The 24,018-nt window shown below is 46.8% G+C and overlaps 1 protein-coding gene across 2 annotated transcripts in view; it reads left to right on the top strand.

Annotated features, from left to right (window-relative positions):
• Window positions 1–24,018, top strand: part of LOC130484301 (sodium channel protein type 5 subunit alpha-like) — a 229,386-nt gene that overhangs the window by 183,702 nt on the left and 21,666 nt on the right. For both annotated transcript variants that reach the window (XM_056857212.1, XM_056857211.1), the window contains 2 exons: window positions 2,557–2,730; window positions 14,259–14,381. In XM_056857212.1, the coding sequence (XP_056713190.1) occupies window positions 2,557–2,730; window positions 14,259–14,381 (297 nt within the window). The remainder of the gene's footprint in view (window positions 1–2,556; window positions 2,731–14,258; window positions 14,382–24,018) is intronic.

Here is a 24,018-nt window from a genome sequence, read left to right as displayed (position 1 = left end):
CAGAGGTCGAAGGTGATAACCTGTCTCTGAACTCATTCTGTTCCATTCTATCCAGCCCCGTCTTGGAAGCAACCACCGAATATTACAAATGGTTACTGGAGTATTTTTTTCAGAGGGTGGCCATGTTGATTTGCAGTACAATAGCTAGATTCGAGTCCAGTAGCGCCTTAGAGACCAACAAGATTTTCGGGGTATGAGCTTTCGAGAGTCAGAGTTTTGAAAATACCCCAAAATACCCCGAAAATCTTGTTGGTCTCTAAGGCGCTACTGGACTCGAATCTAGCTGCTCTGCTTGAGTATTGTCCATCCTGAAATGCCATCCTAAAAAGAGGGAGCCAAAGAGCCTCCCGACCACTATTTCCTTCTTCTGTCGTGAATGTTCTTTCCGCATTTCTCAAGTTTGGCTCCTAAGAAAAGCTCTTCTATTGTATGCATCGAGAAGATGAGATGATATCCTCGAATCCTTTTGGCCATTCATGCTTGGTAATTAGCAGCGCGTTCCTGGCTGAATTGCCCTGCATATTTTTTTTTTTTTAAGGTTTTCACTCTGAACTGTCATTCCAGAAGTGACTGCGAAGCCAGCGCATACCTGCTTCGCATTTCTTAAGAGCCCCTTTAATGCAACCATTTGTGTTTGCTCTGCCGTGAAGAATCCGCTCAAGGAAGCATGCAAAATCACAGCTGCGCATTAGCTATGCAACCGGTGATTGATAATGGCTATGCAAACAGGAATGAAGGAGCCGGCGAGTGTGTGTGGGGGTGAAATTTCTCCTTTTGCATTGGGACTGTGAATAGGCATTTTAAAGGCTGCATTAAAAAAAAGAGCTTTGAGCAAACATCAAAATTGACCTGCATAAATGGCCATAGAGTCCACTTTCCAAAGCACCCATTTTCTCCAGGTGACCTGATCTCTGTCACCTGGAGATCAGTTGTAATTGCAGGAGATCACCAGCTACCACCTGGGGGTTGGCATCCCTCTCCGGGATGCTTATTCCCATTCTATTGTGGTCTGGCAGTGGTACCACCAAGGCGTTGGACTGAGCTGGGAGGCTGCCTTTTATGCCTCCTGCAGTGGAATGGGGCCAGAGCTCTCCGTCTGGAGTGGTTTCCTTTGCGCTGGAGGACTCTGCGCTCTCTGCCAGGCTGCTTTCAATGAATGCCCACCCACTCCGCCTTAAGCATAGCCAAGGCTTCCCTCATCCTTGGCTCAGGCTCTCCTGGGTGCTAGCCGCCTTCATTGGACAGCTTTCCTTGTTCCGGATAATGATATCTGTCTAGTCCGCTCTCATCTGTTCCTCCTGCTGCTGCTTCTTCTAACGTCCTCCCTAAAAAAACCAGCTATTGTGCAAAGAAAGTTTAGGATTCCTTGGCTTCTGGATCAGCACCTTAGAGATAAACAAGATTTGGCGGGTATGAACTTCCAAGAGTCTAAGGTCCCTTTGTCAGATACGAGGGATCTGAGGAAGGGAGCTTTGACTCTCAAATGCTCATACTCCAAAAATTGCGTTGGTTTCTAAGGTGCTACTGGACTCAAATCTAGGGTCTTTTATCTATGGCTATTTCTTCTGGCTGGAGATGCCAGGGGTTGAGCCTGGGACTTTTGGCATGCAAAGGACATGCTCGGCCACTGAGCTACAGCCTGTCTGTGATACATTCCCATACTCTCAGAGCTCCAGAGATAGAAGGGCTCCGGGGGTAGAAGAAGAAGAAGAAGAAGAAGAAGAGTTGGTTTTTATATGCCGACTTTCTCTACCACTTAAGGGAGACTCAAACTGGCTTACAATCACCTTCCCTTCCCCTCCCCACAACAGACACCCTGTGAGGTGGGTGGGGCTGAGAGAGCTCTAACAGAGCTGTAACTTGCCCAAGGTCACCCAGCTGGCTTCATGTGGAGCAGTGGGAAAACCAATCCAGTTCACCAGATTAGCCTCTGCCTCTCATGTGGAGGAGTGGGGAATCAAACCCGGTTCTCCAGATCTGAGTCCACCGCTCCAAACCACCACTCTTAACCACTACACCACGCTGGGTAGCCATGTTGGTCTGCAGTAAAACAGCTAGGCCTTTTATGCATGGCTGTTTCCCTCACTGTCACCCCTCCGTCGACTTCAGGTCTTTGTTGTGATTATGCATGCCGTTTTTGACCATCAGAGGTTGCCGGGCTCTCCCCCTGCATTCCCCTGCATTTTGTCCACGCTTTCAGGGACCTGTTTTATCTCGAATTTGAACACGCGGGCAAAACGTTGGGAAACGCAAGGGGAGAGCATGCAGTGCTGCATTTGTAAATAATCTAACTCAATTGTTTTGTGGATCGGGACTGTAAATTATTGTTCTTCTCGCCGAAAACATGAATGAAAAGACAAATTGCAAATTCTTTTCAATATCTTTTTTTTTTACAAGCCTATGGCAACATTTGGCATATCTGGCATTTGGATGGGGCATTCCTCATCGTCAAATATTTTGCACTGTTCTAGTCATTTATTCCTAGGGCCTTCTTGATTTTTCAGAGTAGATCATCTGGAGTATATAGCACTGCAATAGGCTGCTTTGTCCTTCCAGGCATTTGAAGACATCTACCTTGAAGAGAGAAAGAACATTAAAACCATGTTGGACTACGCCGACCGGATCTTCACTTACATTTTTATCCTGGAGATGCTTCTTAAATGGGTAGCGTACGGATTTAAGAAGTACTTCACCAATGCCTGGTGCTGGCTCGATTTCCTCATTGTTGATGTAAGTATGGCTCTTCCTTTACGTTGGATTAGAGAACGTTGTGGACTGAGCTTGGTTTTGAATTTAGATATGTTTCTCAGGCCAAACATGGTTGAGGTTACCCTTTGCTCCTCCTTGGGGCAGCTTGGGATGTGTTCGTGGGTGTCTGCTATTCTGTTCAGGGTAGCATGAAGTGTACAGATCCCACATCTGGTCACCTTTTATATCCCTTGAACCAAATGCCCTAACTCTATACACTCCTTTAACAGCATGCAGAAATGTAGGGCTGAGATGATATGCAATAATCGCCTCCTTCGCCATCCTCAATTGGAGAATGTTTAGCTATGTGAAAGGCTTCCATTATGAAAAGGGAGAGCAACGTTGTACTAGGACGACTGACAGAAGAACAAGAAGCAATGGGCTCACAAAAACATAAGAAAGGCTATGCTGGATCAGACCAAGATCCATCTAGTCCAGCAGTCTGTTCACACAGTGGCCAACCAGGTGCCTCTAGGAAACCCACAAACAAGATGACTGCAGCAGCATCCTGTCTGGGTTCCACAACACCTAATATATTAGGCATGCTCCTCTGATCCTGGAGAGAATAGGTATGCATCATGACTAGTATCCATTTTGACTAGTAGCCATGGATACCCCTCTCCTCCATGAACATGTCCACTCCCCTCTTCAAGCCTTCCAAGTTGGCAGCCATCACCACATCCTGGGGCTGGGAGTTCTACAATTTAACTAGGCGTTGTGTGAAGAAATACTTCCTTTCATTCGTTTTGAATCTTTCACCAGTTTGATTCTTCCATAAATGGTTGAGAAAGTTATATAGGCATATCAAGTTACAGTATATAGGCATATAAAGTTATATAGGCATATAAAAACCAACTCTTCTTCTTAAATTTGAAGTTGGGACTTCCTAGTTTGTAGCTTGGTCTCCAAGGCACTGTGCCACAATGGCCAGACATATTTTTTTTAGACAGGGACAAAGTTCACACAATCAGGCTACAATAATGCTCCTCCGCCCCATTTGATAGGCACCTTATTCTGCTGGGTACTTGATAAACCCAACCCCATGCCAAAACTTCACAAACGCCATCTTCCATGACTTTGCAGAAATGTTGCCCAACAAATTACTTGACTGAAGTCTAACAATATCAACCATTCAAAGGCCAGGGAAATCCAACTCGCTTTTCAAACAGGTGCTTGTGGGCATTCTTCTTTCCCCAGCTATTTACCCAGCTCTGAGCTGGGTCTTTATTTGTGCATATGGAAGCAGCAAAGCCCATTCCATCGTCCTGGATTACCGCAACAGATTCTCACTCGGAAAGCTGGGCACCGAAAGTGTTAAAACAATATGTCAGCTGAGGGCTATTTTTGTTCAGAAGGGAATCCCTAAAGGATGAATCTGGACAACGTCTCCAAGACATCATGAACAAAAAAGTGCCCATTTTGTCAAAAAAAAAAAAAAGCAGTTTAAAAATTATACAGTATTCACAGCGCAGCAGACCAGCTGAGACAGAAAAAATGGCTAGCTAGCAAAACACACACAGAAGAAAATGGCTCTCGATAAAATCCCCTCTCTTGATTTCTACTGGCTGACTTACCTGACGTGACCTCTCTTTGGAGTGTTCTCATTTCTGTAGTCCTGAAACAGAGCTTGGAAAAAGGTTACTAGGCAGAAAAAAGATGTCAGACTGTGGCTGTAACTTTTCAAGATCTAACTTGGAACAATATCTCTATTATGCTGAGAATCCTTCCAGATTTCAGAAATTGGCCAAATAAATATCAGTTTCCCACATGCTATGGATTTTGATTCTCCGCATCAGTTCTCTCCTGTGTGTTTCCCCTTACTTACGTTCTACTCCGTTTCCTTTTTTTCTGGCAATTTTATTTTAGATAGATTCCAAGTTTATTGCCAAGCCAATTCCAATTTTGTTTCCAATACACAAGTTAGGGAGAAATCACTATTAAGAAGCGAAAGTAGCTTCAGTGCCTGAAGCCCTCTTCACCTGGGTTGCCAACCTCCAGGTACTAGCTGGAGATCTCCCACTATTACAACTGATCTCCAGCCGATAGAGATCGGTTCACCAGGAGAAAATGGCAGCTTTGGCAATTGGACTGTATGGCATTGAAGTCCCTCCCCAAACCCGCTCTCCTCAGGCTTTGCCCCAAAAACCTCCCGCCGGTGGCAAAGAGGGACCTGATAATCCTACTCGTCACACATACCTTTTCATTAATTGGACACCTAACATTTTCATACACTTACACATAAAAACCCAGTGCGGAAATGCAGCCAAGAGGGTGTTTGAAAATAGGCATGTTAAGGGGCTAGACTAGAAGTTACATGTGACACGTGTCAGGACACAGGTGTCCGTCCCGACTCGTCACACTGAAGAACTATGCAAGTTACCTTAAATTTGCTCTGTTGCACTATTGGGCTGGGGAGCACTGCCATGAGGGAAGAGGGGCTTCCGGCCAGCATGGTTAAGAGTGGCAGACTCTAATCTGGAGAACTATGCTTGATTCCTAGGGTTGCCAGGTCCCTCTTTGCCACCGGTGAGAGGTTTTTGGGGCGGAGCCTGAGGAGGGTGGGGTTCAGGGAGGGGAGGGGAGGGACTTCAATGCCGTAGAGTCCAATTGCCAAAGCAGCCATTTTCTCCAGGTGATCTGATCTCTATCGGCTGGAGATCAGTTGTAATAGCAGGAGATCCCCAGCTAGTAGCTGGAAATTGGCAGCAACGTTGATTCCCCACTCCACATGAAGCCTGCTAGGTGACCTAGGTAGTTTATGCATGGGAGTTTTACCTGAGGTTCGTTGCTCGCTGGACCCAGACTTTCCTGTCGGGAATCTATGCACCAGCAGTCTCCAAGCTCTAATCAAGCCCCCGCCCCTTGAAATGCTGCTTTGTAATGGGCTTACTTTGTAGTGCTTACTGTGAGAGAAAATCCCCCCAAAAAAAACCCAATTGCTGCATAAAGAAGCATTTAAAGAACAAAAAACAGAGCAATCTGAAAAGACGGGGAAGGGAGAAATCCAAGCCTCCATTTTAAAAATTCTTTCGTCTGCTCAGAAAGAGCTCCGAGGAAGCAGGAAGCATTTGAATCTGCTGCTCTTTACATGATGCTTTGTAATTGGCTGTGAAAGAAACCAAGCTTGCGTGCCCCACACTTTGCCCTATGCACGGGGATTTCACCCGGGCTGAGCTCAGGGGAGAGGGAAGAATCGGGTTAACAGAGGAACAGGAAGGTCCGGGATTTGTGAGGGCTGGCAGCGAAGTTGTCTCTAATGGATGGAAAACTCTTGCATAACTCCAAGGAACAACCGAGACAGACTGGGGGCGAACATGAGTGAAGATACCCACATATAAACAACCCTTGATTCCCCACAGTCGCAGTTCTCTCCAAACTCTCTCGGCCCCACCTACCCCACAAGGAGCCTTTTGTGGGTGGGGGAAGGGAAGGGAAGGTGATTGTAAGCCGGTTTGATTCTCCTTAAAAGGTAGAGAAAGCTGGCATATAAAAACCAACTCTTCTTCTTCTTTCCTGTGCCATTTTTACCAGTGGCAACAGCTGCGGGGGTGTCCTGTTTCCTCCTTATTCTGGTTCCACATGCCTTGACTGTGCTTCCTTGCTGAATGTGCAGGCCCATGTTCCTATTGGGAAAGTTTGGTGTCACTGTAGCTGTTCTGATGTGACAGTAGCTGCACTATTCGTGCTGATCCTGCTACTGCATGTAGCCTAGCACCAATTAGAATAATAGAATCATAGAGTTGGAAGGGACCACCAGGGTCATCTAGTCGAACCCCCTGCACAATGCAGGAAATTCACAACTACCTCCCCCACCTACACTCCTAGTGACCCCTACTCCGTGCCCAGAAGATGGCCAAGGTGCCCTCCCTCTCATCATCTGCCTAGGGTCATAGAATCAGCATTGCTGACAGATGGCCATCTAGCCTCTTCTTAAAAACCTCTAGGGAAGGAGAGTTTACCACCTCCCGAGGAAGCCTGTTCCACCGAGGAACCACTGTAACTGTTAGAAAATTCTTCCTAATGTCTAGATGCAAACTCTTTTGATTTAATTTCAACCCATTGGTTCTGGTCCAACCTTCTGGGGCAACAGAAAACAACTCGGCACCCTCCTCTATATGTCTGTCCTTCAAGTACTTGAAGATGGTTTTCATATCACCTCTCAATCTTCTCCTCTTCAGGCTAAACTTACCCAGCACCTTCAACCTTTCCTCATAGGACTCGGTCTCCAGACCCCTCACCATCTTTGTTGCCCTCCTCTGGACACATTCCAGCTGGTCTACATCCTTCTTCAATTGCGGTGCCCAAAACTGAACACAGTACTCGAGGTGAACACAAGGAGGTTAGCTCCCCGGATGTGCAGGGATCTGGCTAATCCAGAGTGCTGATCTTTTTCAGTCCGCTACATCTGGAAACACCCTTCGTAAACAGGAATCGTCTCTCAGTAGTTGCATCCATGTGGGAATCGTTTCCACGTACTTCCCGCTTGTTTCTTTGTGGAGCACTTGTCACTCGCACAGCGGGGCCCTTTTTCTTTTCTTTTTTCTTTTTCTTTTTTGCAGCGAATGCTCAAACATTTTCCCAAATTGTTTCCTGGAAAGCTCTGCCTCTTCCAGGATTTTCATGTTAAATTTAGAATGCCTGGCTGCCATACAAGATTGTTTTTTTAAAAAAGCACGCAAACCCGCATACATACAAGTCTGGGCGAAAAAGAAAGTCTATCATACAGTGCTAAGGAAACCGAGCAGGTTAACAACATCTTATTCTGGAATTAGATTGAACGCCACCCTTCGGCTGAATCGCCTTTGCAAAAACATCCCAGGCGAGGGTAAATATATTGATGCTCTGTAATGACTTTAATTGTTTTCCGAATTTCTTTCCCCTGTTGATTAGTAAGATGGAGGTTTGTATTGCCTTGGCAGTAATTGTGCAATCTGCTGTAATCAGTTGTTCTCAAACAGCTATCCCCGCAACTCAATTGGTGTATTTCCCCCCCCCCCTTGAAAGAAAGTATTGAATTTTCAACACAACTCTGTCATAAGAGAAGAATACAACAGGTTGATCTGAGGACAATGGGGTGTCAGATCCATTCGTAACAAGATAGCCGCTCTGCTGGAGGTGCCCTTCACAAGTGCTGAGTAAGACAGGTCCAAAGCTGAAACGCGCAGGCTTTTTCTTCCCCAGGCCTTTTACGCATAGCTGTTTCCCTCGGCGTCACCCCTCCGATGGTCTTGTTTTCAAGGCAAGGTACGGACAGAGGTGGTTTGCCATTGCCTTCCTCTGCATAGCAACTCTTGTCTTCCTCAGTAGAGTCCCATCCAAGTACTAACCGGGGCCGACCCTGCTTAGCTTCCAATATCTGACGAAATTGGGCTAGCCAGGTTGGGGTCCCTTGAGCATTAGAATTAGCTGTTCCACTATTTCCCAAACTTCAATTGAACATAAGCAAAATCTGCTTAATTATGCTGGATTCCACTTTTTTGGTCACAGAATTTGAATTACCTTGGCACAGGTCTCTCTCTCATGAACACATGAAGCTGCCTTCTACTGAACCAGACCCTTGGTCCATCAAAGTCAGTATTGTCTACTCAGACCAGCAGCGGCTCTCCAGGGTCTCAGGCAGGGGTCTTTCACATCACCTACTTGCCTGGTCCCTTTAACTGGAGATGCCGGGGATTGAACCTTGGACCTTCTGCATGCCAAGCAGATGCTCTACCACTGAGCCTCTCTCTCTCTCTCTCTCTCTCTCTCACACACACACACACACGATTAGAAAGTATGCAGAACTGCGTACAGATTTTTCAATGCCATCACCCTAGAATAGAAACATTCCTGAGAATTAAGCCATTCCTGATAGGAAACCAGATACTCATCTGCTGGGGGGTGGGGAACGGGGAACGAGTCTTCACTGTCCCTCGGGAACCGTTTTCCATGTGCTCAGCTGTTCTTGCATCCTCTGTGCTTCCTTCTCTTAAAAAGCAAACTTGGTGGTTTGCCACACGGCCTTCTTGCTTCCTGTGGGTCTCTTATTTGTCCCGAGTTTCCCCTCTTGATGGCAGCCTTTCAGATATATAAACAAAAATTGGGTCATCGTGACTACCAAAACTTTTTTTTCTACACAAAAAGATCAGGGGTCATAACTGGGGTTGCCAGGTCCCTCTTCACCACCAGCAGGAGGTTTTTGGGGCGGAGCCTGAGGAGGGTAGGGTGTGAGGAGGGGAGGGACTTCAATGCCATAGAGTCCAGTTGCCAAAGCAGCCATTTTCTCCAGGGGAACTGATCTCTATCAGCTGGATATCCGCTGCAATAGCAGTTGATCTCCAGCTGGTACCTGGAGGTTGGCAGCCCTAGCCATAACACATTCAGCAGAACTGAGTTTCATAGCTTGCCAAGGTCATGGTATGAGAATTCAAATTGGGGTGGTGGTGTAAAGTGCCGTCAAATTGCAGCCGACTTCGGGCAAGAGACAAACAGAGGTGGTTTGCTGTTGCCTGCCTCTGCATAACAACCCTAGGCTTCCTTGGTGGTCTCCCATCCGAGAATTAGCAGGGTCAGTGCTGCTTAGCTTCTGAGGTCTGACAAGATGGGGCTAGCTTGGGCTATCCAGGTCAGGGCAATTCAAATTGACACAACTGGAATTAGTTCAATGCACAGCAATATTTAATATTTGTAATATTTATAACGTGCCTTTCCCTATTGTCTCAAAGCAATCCCAAATATTAAAAGCATATAAGAAGAAGGAGAAGGGTTGGTTTTTTTACCCCGATTTTCTCTACCTTTAAGGAGTCTCAAACTGGCCTTCCCTTCCCCTCCCCACAACAGGCACCTTGTGGGGTAGGTGGGGCTGAGGGAGCTCAGAGAGAACTGTGACTAGCCCAAGGTTACCCACTAGGCTTCATGTGGAGAAGTGGGGAAACCAACCCAGTTCACCAGATTAGAGTCCGCCGCTCATGTGGAGGAATGGGGAATTACATCCGGTTCTCCAGATCAGAGTCCACAGCTCCAAACCACTGCTCTTAACCACTACACCACGCTGGCTCTCTAATAAAAGTCTTGCCTTGCACGTCATTGTTGTGGCCCCCGTATATTTCTTTGCAGTTCCTGTTGGCTCCTTAGCCCAAGCTGCCATTTTTTCTCGGGGTATTGAGCATATGGGGGGACCAGTGGTCCACCAGTTTACATGAAGCAGTCTTAGCAAGCAAGAAGAGTGCCATTGCTTCAAGCCACGGATTAAAACTGACCCACCAGCAACGTATTTATTAGAATAACACCGACTGCCGCTGGTGTTTCTTGGTCTTAGATCACCGAATGCATTTCAAGTTCACATTTTATGTCCTCCTGCTTACATGGGCACTTGTGTGTGGAAATATAATCATAAAGACCAATTGCAACTGAGTAGGTGGGTTTATCTCTGTATGTCTACATTTGTTCCTTGGTGGGCTTGTTAAGTATGGCATTCTTTGCCCTTGGTTGCTGGCCATGCAAATAGGTCTGAGAAGGGAGTGGGGATTAGTGCTGGAACAGTTGCTGATGTCACATGGACACTGATAACTTCCTAAAGCAGTGTTCTGACCATATGCAGTTCTTATAAGGAAAGGGCATTTGGGGTGACTCTCTCCCAGCTGAAATTTTTCAGGGTTCTCAAGAAAAACCATTTAGGCTTTTCAATTGTACCTCTCCCACCCACATAGGTTTGGGTCTGGAAGGGAAGACCAGTCAACAGATTCACAGATGTAGGGGACATTAGACAGCCATTGAAACTTTCCCTTTTCTTTTCTCCAATGTGGGTCATCTACGTAAGATTCATTTCCCCAAGCCTAACCCCCATAATAATAGAAAATATGTCTCTCTCCAAAATGAGCTGGACCTCCACGTTATTATAAACATGCGTGAAAGGTTTACAATTCAGGCATTTGCTACCAAGCGTTCCAGCTGGTTGGGATTATGGGTGCGGCATTCACAACATGATAGAGGAAGGAGCCGCTGTTTTGGAAAGGATCAGACCTTAGCCAGCTGGGGGAGAGGGGGTGGCTGGGGGGGAGAGCTCTTTTGAAAAAGCGCTGACTTCTCGTTTTGACTGGGCAATGTGGGGCAGTCAGCACGGATTGCAAACGTTGTTTGATTATTTTAAAAATATCTTCCCAGGTCACATTTAATCAAGTGTGCAGCACCAAGGCCTCACTGGTGTGGTTTCTCCTATAAATAAAGTCGGATAAGGAGAAACAAAATACCTTCGGAAGCAACAGCCAGAGTATTTAGACCAGTGGTCTCAACCTGTGGGCTGTCTTCAGACTCGTGAACAGTTGCCCCCCATTGCAGGACTCTACTTTCTGATCCTCAGAATACACACCTAATGTGGTGCAAATCTGAGCATTTTGAGGTTGCCAATGTCCAGTTGGGGCCTGGAGATCTCCTGGAATTGAAACTGATCACCAGACTACAGAGGAGGAAACAGTAGAATCATAGAGTTGGAAGGGACCACCAGGGTCATCTAGTCCAACCCCCTGCACAATGCAGGAAATTCACATCTGTCTCCCCCCGACACCCCCAGTGACCCCTACTCCATGCCCAGAAGATGGCCAAGGTGCCCTCCCTCTCATGATCTGCCTAAGGTCATAGAATCAGCATCGCTGACAGATGGCCATCTAGTCTCTGCTTAAAAACCTCCAGGGAAGGAGAGTTTACCACCTCCCAAGGAAGCCTGTTCCACTGAGGAACCGCTGTAACTGTTAGAAAAATCTTCCTAATATCTAGACAGAAACTCTTTTGATTTAATTTCAACCCGTTGGTTCTGGTCCAACCTTCTGGGGCAACAGAAAACAACTCGGCACCCTCCTCTATAGGACAGTCCTTCAAGTACTTGAACATGGTTATCATATCCCCTCTCAGTCTTCTCCTCTTCAGGCTAAACATACCCAGCTCCTTCAACCTTTCTTCATAGGACTTGGTCTCCAGACCACTCGCCATCTTTGTTGCTTTCCTCTGGACACATTTCAGCTTGTCTACATCCTTCTTAAATTGTGGTGCCCAAAACTGAACACAATACTCTAGGTGAGGTCTAACCAGAGCAGAGTAATGTGATAGATAAATGGATACTTAGGAGGGTGAACTCTATGGCATCAATCCCTAGTGCCCAAATAACTGTTTCAAGGCATTGAGAATGAAAGATGAATACATGGGAGCAGTGGAATTACTTTGCATAGAAGCAACCCTGTTGACATGGCTGTTCCTATATACCCCTCACTTCCTACACATTTATGAACGAGGATTCAGCACCATGGCGGAGCAGCTAGTTTTGTGATAACTCACGACCTATGCTCATTTGTAACTTGCTTTCTCCCTGCCTAGAAAGTGTCACTGCCCTGAAAGGGCGGAATCCCCCCATGACTGTGCTATTATCTCTCTCTCTCTGTTTTTGCTCATTTTGACCAGTAATTTCAAATTCCATTCGATCTGCACAGATTTCAGTAATTTGCCTGATAGCAACAGTTTTCGGTTTTGACCACGTGGCCGCTATGAAATCTCTCAGGACGCTGAGAGCCCTGAGGCCCCTCCGAGCCTTATCCCGATTTGAGAGCATAAGGGTAAGGGTTGTCTTCCAGTATCTATGGAGTGTGGCTTGCGCTTTAAGTAACAAAACCCTCTCTCTTTTTCTTGCAGCAGATATGCCATCAAGCCTTTCCTTGAGGTGGCACATGGTGGTCTCCATGGCTAGCTCTGAGCAGTCCAATTAGACCTCCTTCATAGTCCTTTCGGGTGGACCCACACAAATTGTGATTCACCAAGCCACACAAAGCCCATTAGCTATGTATACTTTCAGAGGGTAGCCATGCTGGTTTGTGGTAGAACAACTGGATTTGAGTCAAGTAGCATCTTAGAGACCAACAAGATTTTCGGGGTAGAGGTTTTTGAGAGTCAAAGCTCCTTTCCTGTATCTGACAAAGGGAGCTTTGACTCTCAAAAAATTCTACCCCAAAAATCTTGTTGGTCTCGAAGGTTGTCCTGAATGCCAGCAGACCTGAGGGCCAGAAGCAGGTAGTGTAGTCAGATAGCAGTCCAAGGGTCAATACCAAAAGCGAAGTCCAAATGCTAAGTCAGACCGTTTCAAGGTCAAGACCATGAGAGTCTCAGAACTGCTCAGAGATCCAAGAGAACACAAGGTAGTAATAACAAGTTGTTCCCATGTCAGCCTGGATGCAAGCATCTGCTTAAATAAGCCTAAGAGGAACCAGCTGTTGCTGATTCCTCTGATTCAGTACTCTCTGCTGGAGGGAGCTCCTTATTCTCATTACTGTCAGCCGGCAGTGCTCTTCATAGTGCTTGTAACCTAGCACTCCTTCCGCGCTCAAGTAAGAGCATTCTGCACCTTTGGCACCGCTGTTCTAGTGGTTGTGGAGGGCTGCTGCTGGATACAGGTGAGTCCCCTGCCCTGGGTGGTTGTAGGCATGGGGGATATTCATCTGTCTGTGCCTGCTCAGCTTGCTGCTGTTCCTCTCTTCCACTGCCTGCTGCTTCAAGGTCCTCTTCGTCTGAGGAAGCCTCAGCAGTCTGCCCCATGACAAAGGTGCTGCTGGACTTGAATCCAGCTGAGATCACGTGGCCACTATGAAATCTCTCAGGATGCTGAGAGCCCTGAGGCCCCTCCGAGACTTATCCCGATTTGAGAGCATAAGGGTAAGTGTTGTCTTTCTGTATCTATGGAGTGGCCACAGCATCATCAGACGGAAGTCTAGAGGCTTACTCATAAACTTACCAGGGGCTGCAAAACCAGGACATATGTGTGTGTGACAAACACATGGCAAGTCACAATACATGGCTAGTTGTCTGTGTCTGGCTTGGCAGGCCACAAGCTGTGCGGGCCCATTTCAGAATAGCGACCAGAGTAAACAGTTCCAATGACAGTAGGTGTGTGAGGGGGACAGGATATTGTGGAAATACGTTTGAGTGACAATTTAGTTGGTATTGGCAATGTTCTAAAAAAAGGGTCGTAATAAACGGTTGGCTCTTGCAAAACCTACAAGCGATTCATCTTGAGAGCACAAAATTACAGTGCTCGCATAATTTAATAACGGGAGAAGCACCCACGTCTCTACTGTTTCTGTTCAGTTGCAATAAAAAAACAAAACAAAAACCCAAGTCATTAAAAAAGACTTTGCTGTTCCTTTACTGCCAACTTTTGATGCCTGTCAGAGCTCCACGTGGTCACCTTGAGGAAAGGAGACAACAGAACATGATGGAGGCACCAGCCAGAGAGAACGCGTTTGTTACTGATTTCTACATCTCACGGGTTCCATCTTGAATATGGAAATCAATGGTTCTGTGTCTCACACAGCTTCCGGAAAAGATTTTTGATACGTCTGCATGCTGAGCTAATATCACTTTTTTCCCCATTTAGGCTCTTCCTATTGATTGACAAAGTTTATCTTTCCAGGAAAGAAAGCCAGAGAAGAAAAGCCCGCTGGTCGGATTTGTGCTAATAGTTTGGACTTCTCCTCTTTTGTGTCTCCATTCAGGTGTCATTAGTAAGCCTCATAGCTAGTACACTTGGATACTCGGAAATGGGTCCCATTAAATCCCTTAGGACCCTCAGAGCTCTGAGACCCTTAAGAGCACTGTCACGATTTGAAGGGATGAGGGTAAGATTCAATTAAAAACGAAAAACAAAAACTCCACAAGACCCATCATCAATGCCCACCTGTCTATGAACAGCATGTTACGAAGGCCATTGTTTGTTTGTTTGTTTGTTCATTGGTCTGTTGTAATTTTGTCATTATTTGTTTCACGGAAGGCTGCAAATGAAACAATAGACAGTGTCCATTTATTTATTTCATTATATTTATAATCCGCCCTCCCCAGCCAAGACCGGGCTCAGGGCAACTCAGATAAATATAATCATATCGTAAAACACAATAAAACAGTTAAAACAGTGGTTAAAAACCAGCCCGTACAGTCAATAAGCAATAATTTATTATTGAAAAAGGTGTCCTAGCGTGGCCACAGCAGAGCCTGTTGTATTCCACACACCCAAAGATAGAACGATTCAGGGGAGGGTGCGGGGCAGGGTAATATTGCAAAAGCAAAATATCCTTTTCCCTCTCCCCTCCTCACCCCAACAAGATCATGTTACTTGTAGGTATTGTTTTGGCTTGGACTGACTCCCTAGCGGATTCCTTTAGGAGTTAATCCCGCTGCACGCCTTGTCTCGCAGCGGTCTTCAAACAGATTTCAGGGGGTGGGGACATCTGTCAGACAATTGTGCCTCACTTACAAGGTGTATCAAAAGAAATCTTATCGATTCCCCTGGCTTCAAACAGGGTTAAAATCAGATAATATAAGGGTGGGGCCATTTTCTGACGAGGCAGGAAGGGCGTTTGCACCCAGGCCAGCCACGAAAGTCTCATTCTGTGTAGCATTCAGCTCTGGTTTGAACACACCTTATACCGAATACCATCGAGGTCAGTATTGTCTGCTTGGACTGGCAGCAGTTTTCCAGGGTCTCAGGCAGAGGTCATTCACATCACCTACTTTTTGGTCTTTTAAACTGGAGATGCCAGGGATTGAACCTGGGAACTTCTGCATGCAAAGCAGAGGCTCTGACATTCAGTCACCGCTTCTCAGTGACCACATGCACTCTGTGGCTAGGATCCTAAGCAGTGCAAGCCAGGTCATGCCTCAGCAGAGCAACCTCTCCCACAGCAGCTTTATGTGACCCCTGATATTGTGCAACTGAAGGCAAACTCCTCAGGATGGTGCAAGGGGCGAAAGGGGGAGTCTGCAGATGGTACTGGCAAAAACGGCCCTCACCTCCTCTGCAAACAGAAATGCCAGTCCGTCAGAGTAGCCGTTGTAGCAGTGATGAAACGGCACCTTAGGATCCCAGTGGGCGCAGCACAGACCTCGGATTCTGAAGGATCCTGGTCCCTGGGGACATTCACACAAGATGCCATATGGATGTCATGCATAAACATACATATTAGGGTTGCCAACCTCCAGGTACTAGCTGGAGATCTCCTGCTATTACACCTGATAACCAGCCGACAAAGATCAGTTCACCTGGAGAAAAATGGCCACCTTGGCAATTGGACTCTATGTCATTGAAGTCCCTCCCCTCCCCAAACCCCACCCTCCTCAGGCTCCTCCCCCAAAATCTCCAAGTATTTCCCAACAGATGTACAACTTGGTGGGTGAAAAGCCCTATACAAAGATAAGAACTTGTTTAAATCCAGGTGATTTTGAACTCAAGTGAAATACCAAAATGATGTGCACTCCTTGAGTTAGTTTTTCATGGTCTCGGTGCATTACCCTTGACTGGCTTCTTCAGAAACTTCGGCACGAACATTTCGGTGCAAAAGCCCTCTCCCCTTGGAGAGGTAGATTAGACTGCACATGCTCGAGGGGTACTGGGCTCCTGCTTCCCCCTCAGACCATTTTTAGAAGCTGAAACAGCCCCCAGCAGGGAGTTACTTCCATAGCTTTGGAACGGCTCCCTTCGATCGTTAAAATGACATTCCCTGTAGCTGCCGTGTGACTGCAAGGAACGCAAGTTGGGTTGGGGAAACCCATATACAACTCGCCCAAACAACTTGCCTAGTTTGGACCCTAGAATAAAATAAATTAACTTGAGTCTGCAAAGTTCGTACATTTGGGAGCCTCTGTTTTGAAGGGATTTTCTTGTTGGTTTCCTTTCTTTCCAGGGGCTTCTAAATGCTTGTCCCCATAATGGCCCTTGAGTACAATTCATGGATAGAGTGAGCGGCAGATTCATAGAATCACAGAGTTGGAAGGGACCACCAGGGTCACCTAGTCCAACCCCCTCCACAATGCAGGAAATTCACAATTACTTCCCCTCCCACACCCCCAGTGACCCCTACTCCATGCCCAGAAGTTGGCCAAGATGCCCTCCCTCTCATGATCTGCCTACGGCCACAGAATCAGCATTGCTAACAGATGGCCATCTAGCTTCGGCTTAAAAACCTCCAGGGAAGGAGGTTCATGCATTCCCTTTTCCTAGTCCCTCCCCTCTCTTGAATAACCCCCGTTGTATACAATGTGTACACTGACTCTAGGCAGATTACTAGATCTTCTTGGTGTGCAGGGGGCCACAGAGGAGAGGGCTGAACTCTTCCCACCCTGCATATAGTTTCACCCATCAAAACTAACTCCCTCTCCCCCCTGCTTATCGACACCATGTCATTATTAGCCTGGGGTGGGGGGAGAAAAATGTCGTATTTTGTCCTTTTGAGAGTAATAATCAGGACTGCTTAGCGCTCAGCCAGTGCAGGGCATCCCTCACCTTAAGTTCTTATTTATTTTATTATTTCCACTTATTACCCCTCTCTCCCCAGCCACAAACCAGGCTCCGAGCAGCTTGCAAGAATATAAAAATCCTATTAATCAGTAAAAGCATTAAAATAGCCCTATAAAATCATATAAGCGCCTCTAGAGTGTAAAACACAAAACATAAACTAGGCGAGCAGACGGAATAAATACCAGATTGAATAGGGGAAGATACTGCCACAGAGGGGGTTAGGGTGGCCAGCATTTATATGTAGGGAACCATAGCTGGCCTCAACCATAGGTCTGGTGGAACAGCTCTGTTTTACAGGTCCTGTGGAACTCTTTGAGGTCCCGCAGGGTCCTGGTCTCACTAGAGAGGCTATTCCACCAGGCAGGGGTCAGGGCAGAAAAAGCCCTGGCCCTGGTTGAGGCCAGCCAGACTCCCCAGGCCGGGGACCACCAAAACACTGGTGTTATCTGAACGACAAGTCCTCCGGGGGACATACCCGCCACTTGTTTCTCGCCACTGCTTGGAGTGGCAGCAGAGGGTAAATTTTAAATTAAAATTTAAAAAATAATACAACTCAGTGGCATCGCAAATGCAATGACATTGCTTCCGGGTACAACCTGGAGTACTACCTAGAAGTCACAAGGATAATATCTGGCTATTCCTAGAGCAATCCATGGTCACTTCTGGGTTGTACTCAGAAGTAGGGTTGCCAGGTCCCTCTTCACAACCAGCAGGAGGTTTTTGGGGTGGAGCCTGAGGAGGGTGGGGTTTGGGGAGGGGAGGGACTTCAATGCCATAGAGTCCAATTGCCAAAGCCGTCATTTTCTCCAGGTGGACTGATCTCTATCGGCTGGAGATCAGTTGAATTAGCAGGAGATCTCCAGCTAGTACCTGGAGGTGGGCAACCCTGCTATTACAACTGATCTCCAGCCGATAGAGATCAGTTCACCTGGAGAAAATGGGTGCTTTGGCAATTGGACTCTATGGCATTGAAGTTTTGTTTGGGGACTTCCTAGAGGCACCTGGTTAGCCACTGTGTGAACAGACTGGATGGGCCTTGGTCTGATCCAGCAGGGCTTTTCTTATGTTCTTAAGTTCCTCCTCTCCCCAACCCTGCCCTCCTCAGGCTCTGCCCCCAAAACCTCCAGGTATTTCTCAACCCAGAGCTGGCAACCCTAGGTCTGGTTGTGTTTAAAAGGAAGGGCCAAACGCAGCATTTTCTTTTCTATCACCTCCACTCAAAGTATGCAAGCATTAGGTGGTATGTGTGTCACATCATTCCTCTTGTCTGCCTCCCCCCTCCTTCCATTTCACTGCACGTGTTACTCGTCTTTGCATAGTCAACATATGCATGTTTGGACAATTTGCATGCAAATATCTGGAGCCATCAGCTGGGACCAGCCTCTTGGTGAATGGCACCCTTTGCTTGTGACGTTCCCTGCTCTGGGGAAGAAGTCTGTGGGAACATGCACCATGTGTTCAGCATCCTGCCTAGAGTGTGGGGGGGTCTAGGGTTGGGGGAAATGCAATTGATGGCCTTCTGTTTCCTGCCCACCTTGTGTTTCTGGATTTGCAATATTTCAGGGCCTCCCCCCTCTGTTTTCAAGAGTTCCAAACTAGAGGTGTGTCAGGAAAGGTGGGGCAGTTTGCACACAATTCAAACTTGCAAGCAAAAGTGCAGTTTTCCCCATGCATTCCCAAAATGTTTGTCAGTTGCAAAAAAAATGGGCGGGAGAAAATAAGCGTTTGCAGTAAGCAAATATGTTTTAAACAAAAAACATATGCTTGCAAATGTGCCGAATTATTCTTGCTAGCGGATGTTTTGTAACAATTCTGCAAGTGTTTAGAAAATAGTTGGCTATTAAGGCCACAGCACGCTTTCCTATTAGGCAGCTTTGCATTTGGAGGCATTTGCAAGCTCGCCTGTTTGTGAACGTAGCATTTCTCTCTCTTCCATCTTAGGCTGACCTAAGGCTGTGCCATATTTGTATGTATAATTTTCTGCTTGGTCACTGTCTAATTGGAGCCAGAGCGTTTGCCAAATCAAATGTTTTCTTTCTGGACAAAACATAGGACTAGAATAGTCCTCCGTGGTCAAAGTGCAGGGTTTTTCAAAGTTTAAAAATATGTATCCTGCTTTTCTGTAGACTGAGTGAAGGACAGGTTCGTGAGGGTTGATGAAAGACCAACTTAGAATAATAGAGTTGAAAGGGACCACCAGGGTCATCTAGTCCAACCCCTGCACAATGCAGGAAATTCACAACTACCTCCCTCCCCACACACCCCAGTGACCCCTACTCCATGCCCAGAAGATGGCCATGATGCCCTCCCTCTCATCATCTGCCCATCATCTGTCATAGAATCAGCACTGCTGACAGATGGCCATCTAGCCTCTGCTTAAAAACCTCCAGGGAAGGAGAGCTTACCACCTCCCGAGGAAGCCTGTTCCACTGAGGAACCCTCTAACTGTTAGAAAGTTCTCCCTAATGTCTAGACAGAAACTCTTTTGATTTAATTTCAACCCGATGGTTCTGATCCGACCTTCTGGAGCAACAGGAAACTCAGCACCTTCCTCTAGATAACAGCCCTTCAAGTACTTGAAGATGGTTATCATATCCCCTCTCAGACTTCTCCTCTTCAGGCTAAACATACCCTAGTTCCTACAGTGGCTGACCCATACATAATGCACGCACAGTGGAGCACTGAAGCATTGAAGAAGAGTTGGTTTTTATAAGCCAACTTTCTCTACCACTTAAGGAAGAATCAAATGGGCTTACAATCACCTTCCCCTCCCCACAACAGACATCCTGTGAGGTAGGTGGGGCAGAGAGAGTGTGACTACCCCAAGGTCACCCTGCTGGCTTCGTGTGTAGGAGCGGGGAAACCAACCCAGTTCACCAGATTAGCCTCCACCACTCACATGAAGGAGTGGGGAATCAAACCCGGTTCCCCAGATCAGAGTCCACCGCTCCAGACCACCACTCTTAACCACTACACCATTGCAAACACCTGCCACCCTGTCTTCAATATACAGCATGGAGGGACCTGTGCACATCCGTATGTGTACATCCCTGACTGTGGCAATGACGTAAAGTTCACCAGTGTCAAAGTGCAAAGTCAGAGAAGGCCTTTCGGGAAAGTTTTGTAAAAGCCAGTCCAGATGGGCTTTAGCAGGCCCTGAGAATACCAAGACCAATGTAGGGAAAGCCTCAAAGCTTATTCTGCGTGATGGCATGACACAGGTGAGCGGTCCCCGGAATGGTGCTTCCTGAGATGTCCTGATTTGCACAAGGCACCAGTGGGAGGTTTTTGGGGCAGAGCCTGAGGAGGGTGGGGTTTGGAGAGGGAAGGGTCTTCAATGCCATAGAGTCCAGTTGCCAAAGCTGCCATTTTCTCCAGGTGAACTGACCTCTATCGGCTGGAGATCAGTTGTAATAGCAGGAGATCTCCAGCTAATACCTGGAGGTTGGCAACTCTAAAAAGTTAACTGACTCCACCTTTATCCTTCTATGTATACATCCTTCACGTTACTTTCTTTCGCAAGGATCTCCCGCATTGGCAAAATATATTTGTCTTTAAAAGCAAATGAGAATTACAAATACCTGGCCCAGGAACATCAATATTCTGTTTTAGCAACACCTAGCCATGACCTGGGGACAAGTACAGTTTTCTATTATTCCCAGTTGATATTATGCTCAAAAAAGAAAAAGGAAAAGTTAAAAAAAAAAAAAAAGCACTGCGCTAAGTAATTTCAGTGCCAAAGGTACAAATGCATCATGAAAAAATGACAGTAGTTTATGGGTTCATCCTGGGGGCACACATTATGAGAAAAATAGCCTCTTTTCAAATGAATGGGCCAAGGGAAACTTGGCTAAAGTTAATCGGGTGTGGGGGAACTGGAAGGTGAGAAGAATGGGACCTTGAACTTCAGTTTAAATAGGTGTTGGGTGCAAAAATTTCCCCCATTCATTTCTTATTCCTTTTCCTTGATTTTTCCTTACCTAGATGGGTGGTACATTCGTTTTGTTCTCTTCAGTTGGTCGCTCTTCAGTTGGAATGGTGGAGTCTCATCTGGAGGACTGGGTTTAATTCCCCACTCCTCCACATGAGAGGCGGAGGCTAATCTGGTGAACTGGATTTGTTTCCCCACTCCTCCACACAAAGCCAACTGGGTGACCTTGGGCCAGTCATGCTCTCTCCGCCCCACCTACCCCACAGGGTGTTTGTTGTGGGGAGGGAAGGTGATTTTTTAAAAAAGTAAGCAGACAGCCTACCTACAATATGGAAAAGGGGGCAGCCAGATTGCTGAACTGGTGGTTGACGAGTTAGCCAGTATGTCTGTCAAATGCCTTGCAAAGCTCGGGCTGGAGAAACTGGGCTCAAGGGGGAAAATTTCAAGCCAATCTTGAGTTGCATGTAAGCACCCGTGCATTCTAACTGAAGAATGCCTAGCATGCAACGGAAGCAAAGCTTGAACTCCTCTGCCTAACATACTATCCGGAGGGATATCATTTCTATGTAGGGTTACCAACCTCTAGGTACTAGCTGGAGATCTCCTGCTATTACAATTGAGCTCTAGACGATAGAGATCAGTTCACTTGGAGAAAATGGCCACTTTGGCAATTGGAAAAAGAAGAAGAGTTGGTTTTTATATACCGACTTTCTCTACCACTTCAGGAAGAATCAAATCGGCTTACAATCACCTTCCCTTCCCCTCCCCACAACAGACACCCTGTGAGGTAGGTGAGGCTGAGAGAGCTCTAAGAGAGCTGTGACTAGCCCAAGGTCACCCAGCTGGCTTCGTGTGGAGGAGTGGGGAAACAAATCCAGTTCACCAGATCAGAGTCTACCGCTCCAAACCACTACACCACTCTATTGGACTCTATGGCATTGAAGTCCCTCCCCTCTCCAAACCCCGCCCTTTGCAGGCTCCGCCCCAAAAACCTCCCACCAGTAGCGAAGAGGGACCTGGCAACCCTTTTTCTATGACATTCCCCCAGTATTAGACTGTACTGTCGCTGGCAACTCCAAAACTATACTTCAGTGCTTAGAAGGAGAAGCAACTGTATTTGCCCCTTACATTCCTTGGCAGAACCTCAAAACAGGAGTAAAATCAATGCAGAGATGCTGCTTCACTGCAGGGGATTGATGCTTTCCCCAGGTTGTTGGTTTCTACCAGTTTCTCGCAACCCCATTCCCCACACAGGAGGGAAAATCTGGAGGGGAAGGGGAACAGGTCCTTCATCCCCTACACTGGTCCAGTAGATGAGGGAAGGTCTTTTTAGGGTTCAGTAATTTAAAATGAAGACAGGAAGTACCCTTATCCAAGAAACTTCCATCCCCCCTCTTGGTCTCTCGAGAAATTGGCTTTGTTAGGTTTGTACTGTATCTGAGCCTTCCTGACAAATCACACATCCGTGTTTTTTTTAACATCCAGATGCTCGCATCGATGCGATCAGGATCCATTGGCATCCAAGGGAATGAGGCCAGAGGAACTCACCCGAGGAACATTAGGCTGTTCATAATTTGTTTGGATAACCATTTGATGTTTTATTCCGAGTGTTTGTGTCTTGTCACCAGGGTTGCCCGCTCTGGGTTGGGAAATACCTGTAGATTTTGGGGTTGGAGGCTGGAGAAAGTGGGGTTTGGAGAGGGACGGGACCTCAGCATGGTACAATGCCATACCACCCACCTTCCAAAGCAGCCGTTTTCTTCAGGTGGATTGATCTCCATTGCCTGGAGATCAGTTGTAATATTAGGAGATCTCCAGCCACCACCTGGAGGTTGGCAACCCTACTTGTCACCTATGGGAGTTTTCGCAAGAGCTCAGGGATGAAAAGGAGGGAAGTGATGCATGGCCTGGATTATTATTGGCATTGGTTTTAACTTGCATGATTCCGTGCATGCTCCAGATTCCGCAGGCGCAGTCTTCCTCCTCTTGAAAACTACCACACCCTTTGTTACATTTTAAATTCTCTTTGGTCGTATATGCATGGGAGTTTTACCAGAGGTTCGTTGCTCACTGGACCCACACCTGCCTGTTGGGGCTCTATGCACCAGCAGTCTCCAAGCTCAAACCAAATCCTCGCCCCTTAAATGCTGCTTTGTAATTGGCTTACTTTGTAGTGCTTACTGTGAGAGAAAATCCCCCCCCCAAAACCCAATCTCTGCATTAAAAAGCATTTTAAGAAAAAGAAACAAAAAATGGAGAAATCTGAAAGGAAGGGGGGGTAGAAATCCAAACCTCATTTTGAAAAAGCCTTTCCTCTGCTCAGAAAGAGCTCAGAAGGAGCAGGAAGCATTTGAATCCCTCCCTCTTTACATGCTGCTTTGTAATTGGTTGCTTGTTTTCTCTGAGAGAAACCCGGCTCGGGTGTCCCGCGTTTTGCCTTATGCACGGGGATTTCACCTGGGCTGAGCTCGGGGGAGAGGGAAGAATCGGGTTAGCAGAGGAGCGGGAAGTCCCAGGATTTGTGAGGGCGGACTGCAAGGTCATCACTAATGGAGGGAAAACTCCAAGGAACAACGGAGACAGACCGGGGACGAACGCGGGTGAAAGTGCCCATGCACTTTCTGTGTAGCTGCAGTAGATCGGGGCTAGTTAGGATGGCCATTGAACAAAGGCATCACTCTTCAAAAGACCAAATGTGTGTGTGTGTGTGTTTCCCCTACTAAGATTTCACTTTGGTCAGTATTCAAACCGGCAGTTGTATTTCACAGTTTTGCTTTGGATGGCAGTTTGCTCACCGAGTCAGCAAAAATGCCATAAACCGTGTAGATGAGAGAAGAGACAGTTTGGGAACGCTGGGGACTCCAGGCCAAAAGGCTTCCTAGGCCATTTGGATGCATAAACACATTTTTTGTCCCCTGGCATTGACAAGAGAAGGCATGTGCCGAAACCGGCATACCAATGGCGGTGGAAAGTGCAGTCAAGTCGCAGCCAACTTCTGGTGACCCCAGTTGGTTTTCAAGGCAAGAGATGAACA

Source organism: Euleptes europaea, chromosome 11 (genome assembly GCF_029931775.1).
Source record: "Euleptes europaea isolate rEulEur1 chromosome 11, rEulEur1.hap1, whole genome shotgun sequence".
NCBI classification, from domain to species: Eukaryota; Metazoa; Chordata; class Lepidosauria; order Squamata; family Sphaerodactylidae; genus Euleptes; species Euleptes europaea.
The sequence above is the reverse complement of the archived record's forward strand: the minus strand, read 5'-3'. Positions and strand labels throughout refer to the sequence as shown.